General features: G+C 39.8%; 1 protein-coding gene across 1 annotated transcript in view; it reads left to right on the forward strand.

Moving 5' to 3' along the window:
• Positions 1 to 13342, forward strand: part of LOC122788355 (calpain-A-like) — a 123068-nt gene extending 109726 nt beyond the window's left edge. The window contains exons 8-9 of the mRNA XM_044055431.1: positions 10455 to 10588; positions 12518 to 13342. Coding sequence (XP_043911366.1) covers positions 10455 to 10588; positions 12518 to 12754 — 371 coding nt within the window. The 3' untranslated portion in view covers positions 12755 to 13342. The remainder of the gene's footprint in view (positions 1 to 10454; positions 10589 to 12517) is intronic.
• Positions 13343 to 16001: the final 2659 nt, after the last annotated feature.

Consider the following 16001-nt stretch of genomic DNA (forward strand, 5'->3'; position numbering starts at 1 on the left):
TTTTCTTATGGTTTTAAATGTATTTTCTCACTAGGCACAGTTTTTATGTTGTGTTCCTGAATGCAAATTCTTTCACTTCCTGTTTTTGAGACATGGATAACATCCCCGTGTTATAAGGTCAGAACACACTGTGAGGTCTTAACTTCTTCTGTAAGCATATTTACTACTGGAACTTCAGTTTCTCTCTGAGGCTTTTGAACATCTATGAGGTATAACTGTTCGGACTTTCTTTTCCCTGGTTGCTTCACCTTATAGTTTACTTGACTTACTGCTTTTTTAAAGACATCCTTGACAATTTGCAAATAATTTACTTTTAGTAGTGAGTACTAACACAAACACTTTATGTCCTTGTTTGAATTCTTTAAAAGATGAGTATGCCCTTTGCTGTGCTTCATGGTCTCTCTCCATATGTTCTTTTACTTTAGGCATTATAGTTCTTAACATCTTCTGCAGATGTGAATAATGTTCTATCACACTTTAAAGGGTATGTTTTTCTTCCTGTGTTTATTTGGCTATATTTAGCAAGCCCCAGGGATGTCTGCCATATAGCAGTACAGATAGTGAGAATATGACTGAGGCTTAGGGTACTTTTCTTACAGCAAAAAGAACATATAAGAGATGTTGGTCACAGTTTCTCTCATCCACCTCTACAGCCTTTTGTTATATGGATTTTAAAGTCTTATTAAACTGTTCAAGACATCTAACTGTTTGAGGGTGGTACACAAATGCCCTTAACTGTTTCACTTTAAAAAAAAAAAGACAGAGTTCATGCTTTACGCTGGATATGAATGGGTTGTCATGTCATTAAGAATTTCTTGGGGAATTAATTCCTTAGGAAAAATCTTCCTTGCATTATCTCTTCAATGGGGTACTGCTAAAGCAAATTGTGTTGTATAATCTGTAATTACTACTATATACTGATAGTCCTTATTGTTACGAGTGGACCAACATTGTCTGCTGCTGTGTGTTCAAAAGGGACATCCACAATGGGTAAGGGTATCAAATGGTTCTTAAATTCTACGCTGGATGCTGTCCTCTGATGATGTGAGCAGGCTGAACACATGTTCATCCTTCTTAGAGCAGGCTGAACAGACATTCTCTATGTCCACAGTAATATCAGCTCAGAGAAATCTGGCTAAAACCCAAGTTAGTATCTTATCCACCACACAATCCACCCAAAATATGGCTATGTGATACATTACAAATGTTCTAGTATGGCTTTGAACTAATAGCTGTCCTGCATCTGTTCTCTGTACTTTGTTCCCCTATAAAGTAGGTAATTTTTTAGTTGACAGTGTATAGCTGGGCTGTTGTGTTCCTTTGGTACCCCATCTACTCTATGCTTTCTCAATCTGCACTTAGTGTATTGTCTTCTCCCTGACCCTTCTTAACGTTTACATAACTTATGGGCAAGTCAGTCAAGTTAGCATTGCTATCATCATCATTCCAATTTGAAATAGAGGCAGTGGTCTCTTTTCCTACAATTACTATCAAAAGCTTTTCACCATCATCTAATTCATTCACTATAAAATATAGATAATGTTCTTCCACAAAATATACTGGCAATATCCCTTTCTCCTTCATTTTTTGCCTCATTTTCTTTTTTGTAAGAATCCTGCTTCAGTTTTTGATAGGATCTCTGTTTTCCTTTTTTTCCTTCAGTAAGATATTCATCTGTTTCTACAACTACCTTTATTAATATAGTCTTAACTATACTTAACTACAGGTCCTTCCCTGTCAATTTCTTCACTGAGCTCTCCTAATTATTTAACAGTTAGTTTTTTGGCAAGCCGCACCATCTCTGTCAGTCTCTACTGCAATTTATTTTATTATTTTAACAACGAGACATTTTAGCAAGACATGTTTTTTTGATTTATCTAATCTTTCCACTCAGGTCAAAATTTCAGTTCCTTTTATGTCTTTCAGCTTCACATTCTTCCTTTACTAGAACTATTTCTGGCAGTTCATTCAGATACCCCCCTTAAAAATACATACTTCTTTCATTGGGGATAATCTCAGACAATTATCACATCATGTGTAGAGTCTGGCAATAGAGGTACAAGATGTATGTTTACTTTAGAGAGTTTATATTTCTACCTCTGTTATAGGGTATTCCGTATTCTCTCCGTTTGTGTATAGCATTTTAATTTTCTATTTAATAGCTGTCTTATGGCTGCATGACCTGTTGTGATTTAACTAATGTAATCATGCTCCATCTAATCCATCAATAATTCCATCTCTCTAAATCAAAGTGAGGACCAAAAATGTTTTTAAAATGTCTCTTATTTACTCTGTTTCATTTGTACAATGCTGTAAACAGCTGCCTCTTTGCTACATTGTGTAAATAAAAGTTAAGTTATTCTTATGCAAAGAACCTATATGCTTTAAGCAGATGTTAGTGTGTGAACATAGCAAATGCTATCATCTACATACGCAATAGCACTTTAATGTCTAGATGCAACGACTTTTATTTAAGTATTAACCAGCTGCAATCTCCAACTTGCTTTGCTACTTTTCTTCATACGATGTTGCAAGCTGCTTCCTTGCTAAACCATATGAATGAAAGTCCTGTCACTTTAAAGCAAATAACCTCTTTGCTTATAATAGGAGTCAGTCTGTGAACATAGCAAATGGTTAGTATGTACATATACAACAGCCTTTTGCTGTTTTCACACACTGACTTGTCATTTTAGCATTGAAGCAGCCATGATCATGTGATTGTGGCTGCTTAAATACATTGAAATAATGTGTATATTTCCAGTGAGGAAGGGAGTTAGTGGTACCTTGTCAAAGTTACTGAATGTGCCATCTAATTGCTTACACCTTTAGATACTACCCTCTTCACCCCACCCTTGCTATGGCTCTAACTGCTCTAGAGAAGTTTAGTGACAGAGTACAGATTCTATATTTCTGATAAAGTGTATCACAATCCATAAGCATGCTTTTATGTACAATTTGTAGGCTAGTGCTAATAGTGTTTGCAGGCATAGTACTGATGTCACTAACTGAGCACTATGTGGCTGTTTGCCCTGTTTTAAAATGCCATCACTAACTGTACAGAACCTGGCTATAGGCTCATTCTAGAATATTTAAAACTAATCACTTTAGACAGATAATGGCAGTGTTTCCTTGTCTGCAGGTGAAGACATATAAATGAGTGCAGGCTTGTTATTAACCCTTGGATAATAAAAATCTACCTTAGGGTTTGAAAGTTCATTTAATAATACATGTCTCATTAAAAAAAGAAGTTATGTACTCACCATAATGTTCCATGTAGTTGTTCATCTTGCCTTCATTCTTACAGATGGGTTTGGAGCCGATCCTCGGCTCCGAGATGGCCAACTACAAAGCTCGAAGTCTTCAGACAGCTCGAGGCCAAGTCTCTATCCCATGATGCACCTTGAGTTACCTCAGATCTTATTTGCTGCCTATAATAATACCATATGCCATTCTGTCTCTTTTTAAGGTAAAAAGCGTAGGAAGAGAAAGCAACCATGATAAAACCAGAATCTTGGTCCTCGAAAAAACCTGGAGGGGGTAGGAGGGTGGGAAGTAAGAATGAAGGTGAGATGAACAACTGACATGGAATGTTATAGTGAGTACATAACTTTTTATGTGAAGTTGTTCTATCTTGCCGGTCATTCTTACAGATGGGTAGCGTCCCAAGCACCATCTTTCTCGGGTGGCTCATGGGAGTATGTTTCTCAGGACAGTAGAACCAAAGGAGGCCCTGTCCCTGGAGGCCCTATTGACTTTGTAATGAATGATAAAGGTATGAGGCTTTGACCAAGTGGCTGCTGCACAAATATTGTCTATTGGTAGCCTAGCTGAAAATGCAAAAGATGTGGACACAGCCCTGGTTGAATGAGCCTTAATTTTGTGTTGTAGAGGAAAATTGGCAGCTAATTAAGTGAAAGTGATGCAATCAGATAACCATTTGGATAGAGTTGTTTCTGCCACAGGCATACCTTTTCTAGAATCTGAAAAGGAAACAAAAAAATTGTTCAGATCTTCTGAATTCTTTAGGTTTACATAGGTAAAATTTGAGTTGTCTGTAAATATCAAGTTTGTGCAGCATATACTCCAAATTGTTGGTGTGTTTAGGCAAAAACACTGGTAAATCTATAGTTTGGTTAAGGTTAGCTTCAGTACAACCTTTGGGTAAGAATGAAGGATTTGTACGCAATGAAACTCTGTCATTATGAAAAAACAAATATGGAGGTTTTATGGACAAGGCTTGTAGTTCTGAGACTCTTCGAGCAGACGTGATGGCTACTAAAAAGATAGTCTTCCAAGACAAAAATTTTAAATCGCATGAAGAAGCTGGTTCAAACAACGGGAGCATAATGTGTGAGAGTATAAAATTTAGGTTCCAGGGGGTATAAGGGGATTTAACTGGTGGTCTAAGATGAAAAGTCCCTTTGAGAAAGGCTTTGGATAGCTTGTGTGACATTATGTTACCAAGATGAAAGTTAGAGATGGCAGCAAGCTGCACACGAAATGTAGGTGCCGCTGCTCCTTTGTTGAAGAGCATAGTCAAAAATTCTAATATAGAGGAAATAGAGGCTTGGTAAGGATCAATGTTATTCTGAGAAGCCCATATGGAAAATCTCCTCCACTTGCTGAGGTGTAACTTCCTAGTACAGGATTTATGAAAAGATATTAAGATATGTTGCATTTCGTTTAAGAGGTTATGGAACCTGGCTATGTTGGGAACTGGAGCAGCCAAGCTGTCAATTCAGGGAGTGAAGGGAGGGATGAAGAGTCCCCGACGAGTGCTTCAAAAGGTCTGGAACTGGGTCCAGAATCCAAGGCTCTTCCAACAGATGAGGTTGAAGGAAGGGGAACCAACTCTGATGAGGCCATTGAGGGGCTATTAGAATGATGGTCCTTCCCAGGGCTTTGGCTTTCTGTAATACATTGGGTATCAGGGGAATTGGTGGGAATGCATAAAGGAGACCCGGAGGCCAATTGTGTACAAGTGCATCCCTCAGGGAATCTCCCGGAGGGGGAATTAGGGCAAAGTAGCTTCTGCATTTTGTGTTCATGGGGGATGCAAAGAGATTGCAGCAAGGCTGGCCCCATTTGCTGAATATTCTTTCCACTATTTCTTTTTTTAGAGACCGCTCGTGAGGCAATAAGATTGCCCTGCTCAGTTTGTCTGCAATCACATTGGATTTCCACGAGATGTGCATTGCTATCAGAAAGAGCTGGGTGTATGTAGCCCACTGACATACTCTTAGGGCCTCTCGGCAAAGAGGATAGCACCTGGTTCTTCCTTGTTTGTTCAAGTACCAGACTACTAACATGCTGTCTGTCTGAATTGCAATTGTCTCCAGAGGAAGAGAGTCCTGAAAGTACTGCAACGCCAAGAGTACCGCTCTCATCTCCAGGACATTGATGTGCAAATGTGTCTCTTGTTTGGTCCAACTGCCTTGGGCTGTTCTTCCCTGAAAATGCCCCCCCACCAAATCAGGGAAGCGTCTGTGGTCACCATGACCGATGGTGAGGGTAGGATAAAAGGACAACCTATCATTACTTGGAGAGAGGTCAACCACCACCAAAGATCCTTTTTGCATGTGTTTGTTAGAATAATGAGATGTGACACTGGGAGCTCTTGATAAGACTATTGTGTGAACAGAAGTTATTGTAGAATTTGCATGTGCATACGACCCAACAGAATCGCTATTATTGCAGCTGCCATCGTCCCCAACAACTTTAGCACTTCTGAGGCTGGCACCTTGTCTCTGGATATGACATTCTGAATTTGTTAACAAAGTACTGATATCCTTTCTGATGAGAGTTTTAAAGTGGTGGTGGTGGTGGTATCCAATTCTGTTCCAATAAAAACAATATGTTGCAATGGCGACAAGGCAGATTTTTCTGAGTTTATGATAATTCCCAGTTGATTGCACACAGTAAGTGTGGTGTCCCTGGCTTGTATCAGCTGATGCCTGGTGGTGGCGGTGAGGAGCCAATTGTCTAAGTAAGGAAACACCTGGGATCCCAAACACCTTAGGTGAGCCATGACTACTGCCATACATTTGGTGAACACTCTGGGGGCTGTAGTGAGACCAAAGAGCAGGGCTCAAAACTGGTAATAACTGGCTCACAGCCAGAAGCGCAGATGATCCCTGGATGGTCTGGCCATTTTTATGTGGTAGGATGCATCCTGGAGATCTATTGAGCACCCCCAATTGTCTTTCCCTAAGAAGGGAAGTATCGACTGTAGCATGACAATCCGGAACTTCTCCTTCTTGACAGATCTGTTTAGTCTGCTGAGGTCCAAAATAGGTCTCCAGTCCCCTGTCTTTTTTGGAACTAAAAAAAATCTTGAGTAAGTTCCGGATCCTATCTGGTCTGCTGGGACTGGTTGGATGACTCTTTTTCCTAGCAACATTTGGACCTCTACTATTGCTTGTTCCCTGTAACTGGGTGGAACATCCAGGATTTTTGTTATCAATGGCGGGGAGTGGCAAAGGGAATAAAATATCCTCTGAAAACTATGCTTTGTACCCAGTTGTCATTTCTTATTTTGAGCCAGGCATCTAGCTACAAAAATAAGCAACCCCTGACTGCTTCCAGAGTAGGACAGTCAGGCCTCCTTTCAGAAACGCTAGTAGGGCTTCCCAAATAACTGGTCTCTGTCACTCTGGTTTTGCGGACCCCCTCTGCTGCGAGGGTGGCATCTTCCATTATTGCCCCCTCCTCTGCCCCTGGAGGGGAGTTCACCACGTGTGTCCAGAAAGGCTCCTTGGGCTTTTCGGAACCACATCTTACCTCCTTTTTGACCCTTGAGGTATGGTCTAGTGGGGGGGGGGGGTGGACTCTGACGGCAGACAGATTCTTTCCTTCCTGCTCACACCTGGTCAAAGTTTCCTTAACTTTGGGCCTGAAAAGAAATGAGCCATCAAAAGGGGTGTTGACAAAGGATGACTTAAAGGGCTCTGCAAAGAAACATAAGAACATCCAAGAGAGCCTCCTAAGAGCAATTCCTGTACCCGCTGCCCTACTCGTTCCATCAGCTGCATATGAAATCAGACACATAGAAGAGTGTACCATGGAATTAAGCGTAGCAAGCTGGGATGCAACCTTGTCTGAAGCCCCCTCAGCTATCATACCCTGTAGAGTATCTCCAAGCTCTTTTAGGAGGTCTCTTTGCAGTCTTGTGAAATGTGTAAGGTAGTTCAGTGAACGCATTGCAAAAGTCACTGATTACATGCGCTTCCCGTACCTATCCATGATCCTAGAGTCTTTGTTAGGAGGATGGACGGAGGAAGAAGTTTCCGACATCTCCTTTTTGGTGGCTGCCACCACCACCATGGCATCAACAGACACTCCCTTAGTGAGAAAGGTCTTATCATGAGGGGCAGAAATAAATTTATTGGGCCTCCTAGGGACAGACTCCATGGTGTCCAGAGACTCCCATGCCCTTCGTGAGACCTGTTCCATAAGCTCATCAAAGGGAAGAGACAACCAAGAGGTGGAGGGCTGAGACCCGAAAGCTTTCAGGAGGACCAACTCATCTTCAGTAAGGTTGGTGGGCTTCCAGCCACCCCTCTGCTTAAGAATTTCCAATATATCTGCCAATGAGATATCTTCAGAGGGGGACCGTGGGGACCCTTCTGATTCATCTAAGTCAGTGTCAGATGTGAGAGACTCCTGCAGGGAGTTTAGATGCTTCCTCTTGCAAATTCCCTTCCTGGAAACCTCATCAGTAAGAGCTTCTGGTGAGGTCTTGTAAGAGCAGGGACCACCCAGTGGGGCTTCCTGAGGCTCAGGGTCTCTACGCTTCAAAGGGATCTGTGAGGCAGAAGTAGACACAGGCACTTTTGGGGAAGAGGTAGCTGGTCCTGAAGTTGTGGATGTCCTGGGGGACATCACTCTCCTCATGGCCTCAAAAGCATCTCTGCTCTGGTGAGAAGGAACCACTGGATCCAAAGAAACAGATGATTCCCTCGGCACCGGAACAGTGGGCTCTGATCCAGAGGTAGGAGCCGAACTCATCAGAGCCAAAGCCCCAAGAGGCAAAGTTGGAACCGACAGGTTGGTCCAACTATTCTCCCTGGACCCGACCAATGAGTGTCGGCTCCTAGACTCCTCTATGGGCACCAAGTAAGTTTGAGTAATTGGAACTGATGGCACTGGAGCAGGCATCAGCTCCAAATGCTCCACAATCATGAGGTCCAACTCCTCTGGCTCCGATGGACCGGTATGGCTTGGAGGAGAAATAAGTAGATGGAGGAACTGTTTTCAGTTCCAAAACCACTTGGGTCAGAACCGATAAAAATTTTGCAAATGCCAGTACCTGTAACAACTTGTGCACCACACAATCCACATCTAAATCGGATAGGCTTATCAAGGACCAAGATGAATGGATAGAGGGTGGTACCAACTGTAGGACTGGTGACTTTAGTACTGCAGAGACCGGTACCAGGACTGGGGATCGGCTCCGAAAAGATAAGACACTCAGCTCTGAAGGCTGTGGAGCTGACGTCAAAGGTTTTTTTTGATTTTATCGAATCCGATGATGAACTTGGAAGATTTGGGAGATCGACTAGCATTATCATGGTGCCCCAAAGCTTCTTGAAAGGATGATTTTAATAGCCCTCTATGAATTAACTTTCTTTTCCTTTCATGAAGTACATGGCTACTAAATGAATGGCAGATGGAGCAACTCTCTTGCAAGTGCAAAGCACCCAAATAATAAACATAATTAACATGACCATCAGTCACAGACATCTGTTGTCCACACTTTGGACATTTTTTAAACCCAGACTTGGGTTGTTTCTCATTATCCTGGTCAGCCATGAAAAATATTTAAATGCACACATGAAAACTTGTATTAAAGGTATTATCAAAAACTACACACACACACACACACACACACACACACACACACACACACACACACACACACACACACACACACACACACACACACACACGTGTTCAACAACTTCAAACAACACTATAGAATCTAAATAGTAAGCAGCCCTTAAAAAAACAAATGGGCTCTATAACTTTAAATATGAACTAACTGTTAATGTAGAAACACACACTAAAGCCTATAAATGTCTACTAAAACACACTTCTAACTATTAAACCTTATTGTAATCTATAAAAAAGCACACCAAAGAAAGGGAAGGGAGATACTAAAGGCCTATATAAATGACGGCAAAAAGACTATAAGGAACTATCACAATTAAAGCTAAACACTAGTCAAAAAGATATCAAAAGTTATAAAATTGAAAGTATTATTAAAGAGAAATTTTCTTTAGAAAAATATACTGGCCCGAGCTGTGAGGAAACCTCCGATCTGTTGCAGCATCAAACTAGATCTGAGGTATCTCAAGGTGCATCATGGGATAGAGGCTTGGCCTCGAGCTGTCTGAAGACCTCGAGCTTTGTAGTTGGCCGACTCAGATCTGAGGATCGGCTCCGAACCCATCTGTAAGAATGAACGGCAAGAGAGAACAACTTCACATCAACTAGCTGTTCAGAAGATGAAAAGCCACTGAAGAATACCCACTTTCTTTAATTACTTTTGAGTGCTGTCATACTGCCAGTATTTCAAAAATGTTATGTACTGTATTCACATGATGGTCTGCTCACAGTTTTAACACAGAAATCAAGTCAACCATTTCTGGCCTTTCTTGTCTATGAAGCTTAAGAGACTGGTCCTCAGACAAAACTCCAGTCTTTGCCAATATTTTCCACTTCTGTTTTAGGTAGTCTTGGGTATCTGCATTGACTGTATATAAGCCTTTAATGAGTCCCCATTCAAATGTTATGATAGAATACTGGTCCACTCAGCTTGAGGGCATTGTTCCCAGGTTCCATATTTTGAGAAGGCCAACAGGTAGGCCTCCATAACATCTTCTGTTCTGAGTATCTTTAGAGGATCACTGTCTTTTGTGATATACACTAAGGTGGGCTGATGGTTTACAATTACAACTAACTGTTGTTACAGAAGTAGTAGGTATTAGCCAATGGTTGCACGTTACTGTGTTAGGGCATTACAATTTTTTTCCATGTCACAGAGTCCCAGGTCTTTGGTTTCGCAGTAAGACTGGCTTCAGATAACCCTTCAAACTTCTATTTGAAATTAGCAAAATTCCCTTTAAATTCAGCCAACCACAATTATACCAGTATATATATATATGTATATATATATATATATATATATATATATATATATATATATATAAAATGGGTGGGGGTGGTATGAGGAGCAAGTTTCATGATGACTAGTGAAGCCATGAATCATGAATTGAATTCCTTAAACCTACAGTGAAATATATTTCTTCTGTTACACAAAGCTGATATATAATGGCATTGATTAAGTTTTTTTGTATAATTTAATATAAGGGTAGAAGTAACGAAACAATTATGTAATTTTCTGAATGTGTTTATGTAACTTCCTGTTAATGTTGTATTTCTGATTCTTGCAGATGTGATGTCCAATGGGGAAGATGACGGTGAAGATGGAATATGTTTTATGCTTGTCTGTTTGCTGCAGAAATACCGAAGAAATGACAGGAAGCTTGGGACAACACTGAAACCCATTGCCCTTCAGATTTATAAGGTGTGTTTTAAAATAAAGACAAAATAATGTGTACCTTTCTGACACAGTTATAGCATCACAACACTGGATGCTGTGGCAATGCTTGAAAAAAAGCTTTGATAACTGGGAGATCTAGATAGGGCAGGAGGTCAGAACATCCAAAAATCTTGTCTTATGTTTTTTTTTCCCCAAGTTTAACAGCCAGAACTGTAACTACAGGTTGGCAGATGGGATGTCTTAACATATCATTCTGAAGTTATAATTAGAGCTTCATTTGTGAGCTTGGTTCAGGAATGAAAGTTGGTGGTAGTTCAGCTGGGAAGGGATGGAATGTCCTTTGTTTTTTGTCCTGTAGCTGTCTTGATGTCATTTGTGCAGATAGGTAGACAGATAAAGCATCAGTCCTTTGGACTGTTTTGCTTCATATAAGAGTGGTCCATTCTTTTTCATTCCTTTTCTTGATGAGCTAGTTTACTTAATTCTACTCAAGTAGAAACTATATTGAGAAACAGGACTGCATTTTATACACCCTAATATACAGGTTAATAACTCCCACATACTCATGACATGGCAAAGATTTGTGCTACAGTTTCCACTTACTTCTGCTTACTCCAGTCACTAAATAGCCTGCCTTTTCTTTCATAACTTACAACACGCAAGCTGGTTGGTGGTAGCTATTTTATTGCCAAGGACAATGCCTGTACACATAACAGTTTGAACTCAAGTGTTCCTATATTTTGTGAATGGCTGTTCTGATTGTATGCAGACTTCTACTAACATATTTATGGCTCAGATGCCAAGACTTGCAGCCAAGATCCTTGTGACTTTGGCACCACTCATACTTTCAGTTGTATTACCCTCAAAAGAGTATTTCTGGCTTTAAGAACCATTGACCTTTACTACAGACTATGTGAAGTGATGCTAGCAAAACATACTCTGACATTAATCAATAACTGAGTTGCTTCATATTTTACTCTGCACTGCATTTTTGAGCATAGAATATTGTTACAGCTGGTAAGCAAAAAAAAAAAAAAATGTCCTGTGTATGTATCAGATACTGTTGCTGTGTTAGCACTGCTATAATAAGTTTACTGACTAAATCTGTTTCATATTGCTGCTAGGTGTTCTGTATCACACACCAAAGAAATCATGTCCAAGTTTCCAGTGTTTAACTTTTAACTTAGGATCACAGAAGTAAGAGGTAGTTTCTGGTAGGGGTAGTATCAGCAAAGAACTAATTACTGCTAATCATGAAATACTGATATACACTGTGACATCACCCTCCTTTGCTGTCCCAGTGCAGTGAGGTTACATTTCAACTGTTAGCCCAAATACAGATGGACAGGTGAACAGAAAATACATAACATGGTTAAACGATGTCTAAGGTTCTGGACACCTTGATTCAAAATATATCAGAGGCACTTTTCTGTTGTGTGGCCTTTTATTTTCACAGTTTCAGGCAGAGGCATAGCTAGGGTTGGGAGAAGAGATCAGCTGCTCTGGATGCAAGATGTAAAGTGATGTGAATTGACAGATGTTGATCAGTCAGCCGTGCAATACTAGAATTCATTTCTGAATGCTGATTCTGCATTTGTGTTTAGGCTTAAAGTGCTTCAGAGTTTCATTTGTTGTAGAAGTATAGCAAATGCAGCAGCCAGCAGCAGTTTAAAAAGAAGAAAGATCTTTTTTTTGTTCCTCAATTTAGTTGAGGGTTGGGAGGGGTTGCCAGGTTGGGAAGTGACTCAGGTTGCCAGAATAGATATCTACGGTTCTGGTTTCAGGTACACTGTTAAAAAAACAGGGACTCACTGCTACTTACTGCTACTTAGTATAAATTGAGTGTTTAAGCAAATAGGGGAAAGAAGAAGAATATAAAAATAACTTGAGTGTTGTATTTCAAAACATCAGTATAGACCTGGATTGACTTTTCTCTTTCTTTATTTTTTCAAGAGTGAGGATCCATTTGAGCCTCTCACAACAAGCCAGTTCACCTGTGAATCTGAAGTGGCAGGTTCAGGACCCTATGTAGCACAAAGGAGCATCAATCTTCACTGCCAGCTTTACCCTGGGGATTATATTATCATTCCCAGCACATACAGTGCCAACACAGATGGGGCATACATGCTACGAATATTCACTGAGAGTGAAATCGAGTTTCACAGTGGCCACAGAATTGTTTCTTGTTAACAAAGGTACCTCTTATTGCTAACTTGAAGAACTGCAGAGCACTATAAAAAGATTGACTTTTTATTATACTTTGGAAGACAAACTGCAAGATGCTAACAAACAAAAGTCAAGAAACATTCATGTCATTTTCAACATATTAAGAAACTACATGTCTACAATTGGACAGATCCGATAAATATGATAGCCTAGTACCAACCTATGAACCTATAAATAGCCAGGGAATTGTTATGGCTAGGCTTGTATAGGCCCTAGGGCTGATAGCCTAGTACCAACCTATGAACCTAAACCTATGAACCTATGACAGGTCCTGTACAAAACTGCATGTTCTTGGGTTTGGATATTAAATGAGAAAAGTCAACTGCAAGCTTTTTTTGTAAAAATAGAAATTTCTGAAACTAAGATGACAGGTATAAGAGAGCAGTGAAGGAAGTAATGCTAAGAACCAGGACAGAACGTATTGATAGAACTGGGCTATGTCTGACTAATAGGTCATTACACCTAACCCTACCAGCATATCTAAAAAGATGTTATAATGGAAGGCTGCCACTTGAACGATAAGCAGTTCCTTTTCTGTCAATAAAACATAACACTGCGTACTTCATTTTTGTAAGCCTTTTATTTCAGACTTGATTTCAATCTTCTGCTTCAACACCAGTTGTTAGATTTATTTCAAATAGCATGGTCTGTACAAAGCAAGATAAACGTATTAAAGCCAGATCACATGCCTAAAGTCTGAACATTTGCAATCTACAGTGAAAGTCTTGGGAACTTTTCATAATAAATAATTGCCTCTTTTTTAGCCGAATAAAGGCTGATTACTATATCCCCAAAAAAGCTCATCCCCCATCAAAAATGTGGTACTGGTAAAATACAGATTTCAGCTTAACCTGTTGCATATACATCTATATTCATAGGCGGTATGCTGTTCTCTTTAGTGCCCTGAGAGAACTTCATACATAACAAGTTATAACCTAGAATTTCAGTTACTAAAAAGAACACAACGCTATATGGACTAGTGGAATTTGCAGCATAGACACCCATTGTTAAAGAGATAAAGTTTTAAATAAAGTTGGGTGGTATGACTTAGTGAAACTTCCAGAAAGCTACTTATGGGTAGTATCAAGCTATTTTGCTTCAGAACATTTTTCAAAGAACGCCTATGGAACACACCATATTGTCATGCTTCACTATACAACTTACAGGGTTATGTCAAGAAGCTGTTCAATAAAGTAATTCAATTTATTTACTTGTTACTTAGATAGGTAAACTGGCCTTTTTCAGATGCTTTTCAGCCATTACCTTGGCCAAAATGACAAGGATAAATGCAATATATATATATATATATATATATATATATATAAAAACTGTGAATGTGTGTCTGTATTGGATTATCACTTATCATTAACTGCATCTTTTGTTTAACTACATTTTTGGGGTAGTGGTTCATCTAATGTTTTTGTCAAAGGTAATTATTTTTGTGAATATGAAAAAATCTTGGTATAAGAGGGGATTTACCTCCCACTAATTTGGTATATTGCCAGTCTTTTTTAGTTGTAAAGAGTTTTTTTCTTTTAAAGGGACAGTTGGATAATATCTGTCCAATGTTTTAATGTTTTTTCTTTTTTGGGATGTGGTGTTCAATGTTACATTATTTTAATGTATCATAATAAATCTATATGTAACCTCTGACTCAGAACAAAACTCACCTTTAGTTTTACGTTTTCCTTATTTGTAGACATATTTTGCTTAGAGTCTTCCCTTACTGGTGTTTTCTGTCTTTTGGAGACAGAAATGGGTTAGATCTCTGACCAGGTAATGTTAATTCCTCTCTTACAACAATAGTGTACTCTTTCTCAATATTCAACTGCTGCTTAGAGTTCATGTTTGGAGGTTTCTGCTTTAGCTTGACAGAAACTTTAGAATTCTGCTCAGGCTCTGTATTTTCTCACATTGCAACTTTATTCACATAGAATACATACTATTGGTGAGTAATTTCTTCACTTCAGTTTTACTAGTCACTTGTACTCCCTGCATTGCAAGACTTTCAGACTGCTATATTTTGCTATGTAACTTTCAAGTAGCATAACTAGGGTGAGGCGAAATTGGACAGACTGCTGAAGGGGTTGTGGGGGAACATTTCATTTTTGTGTTTGTGCAAACGTGGACAGACTACTGAAGGGGTCATTAGATGGAAATGTTTCATTTTGGTGCTTATGCATACAGGGACAAACTGGTGAAGGGATCTTTGGGGGAAAAGTTTCATTTTGGTGCTTGTGCAAACTTGGACAGACTGCTGAAGGGGTCATTGGGGGATACATTTTGTTTTGGTGCTTTTTGCCAACATAAAATTAAAAAAATATACATTTTCAATCAAGTGCTATTTTTCTCCTTTAAGGGAAACAGCAATGCATACATCCTAAATGGATGTTTGAGATGCTCCTATGTGCCCCCTGCTTACATCATTTTGCTTGAGCACTTCCACGGTGGTGCAGTGGTAGCATTGTTGCCTCACAGCAAGAGGTTCTCCCATTCCATTCTCGGCTGGAGTGCGGGGAGTGCCTTCTGTTGGAGTCTGCATGTCCTCCCCGCGGTTGGGTGGGCGTTTGAAAGACATGCGTAAATGGGTGTGCCTTCGTTGAAGGTTGAACGTCGAGCTAGCACCTCAGCGTTCGTGAAAATCTACTGCCAATCATTAGCGGACCGGAGTTCCGCTGTGGCGACTCCTAACCGGGAAAAGCTGGAAGACAACAACAACCACCCTAAAGGCCTGTGATTGGCTGTACAGGTAAGGGGTGGTGCCATATTTAAGAAAGACAGTGTAGTGGGCTGTATCATTGGCATGCACAGAAAGCTGAGTGATGTAGTGTTTTCCAAAATCTAAATTGCTCAATCTAGGAGCAGCTGGTATGTGTGGAAAGAGATACTAGGAGAGAGACAAGTAAGTAGGATTACTTACTAGTACAGTAAACCCTCAGTTAACTGGCACTCATGGGAATTGGTAGATGCTGGATAACTGTAGTTTCTGGTTGCTTGAGAGTTATTATTAAAAATAAGCCTGACTAAGACTGTACCCTATAGTATTTGTTTGGTTTGACTTGTTCTCAGGTTGGGGAGAGGGGGAATTTATTCCTATCTTCCTTTTTAAAACTCTAAAACTCTAAAAAAGTAAGGTATATTTCTGCAGAGGGGACAGAAAGTGCAACACATGAAAAACTGTACTGTATTTCTTTGATTTTTTTTTTTTTTA

This window comes from Protopterus annectens, chromosome 13.part0, assembly GCF_019279795.1.
Source record: "Protopterus annectens isolate FY-2018-M chromosome 13.part0, PAN1.0, whole genome shotgun sequence".
Taxonomy (NCBI): Eukaryota; Metazoa; Chordata; order Ceratodontiformes; family Protopteridae; genus Protopterus; species Protopterus annectens.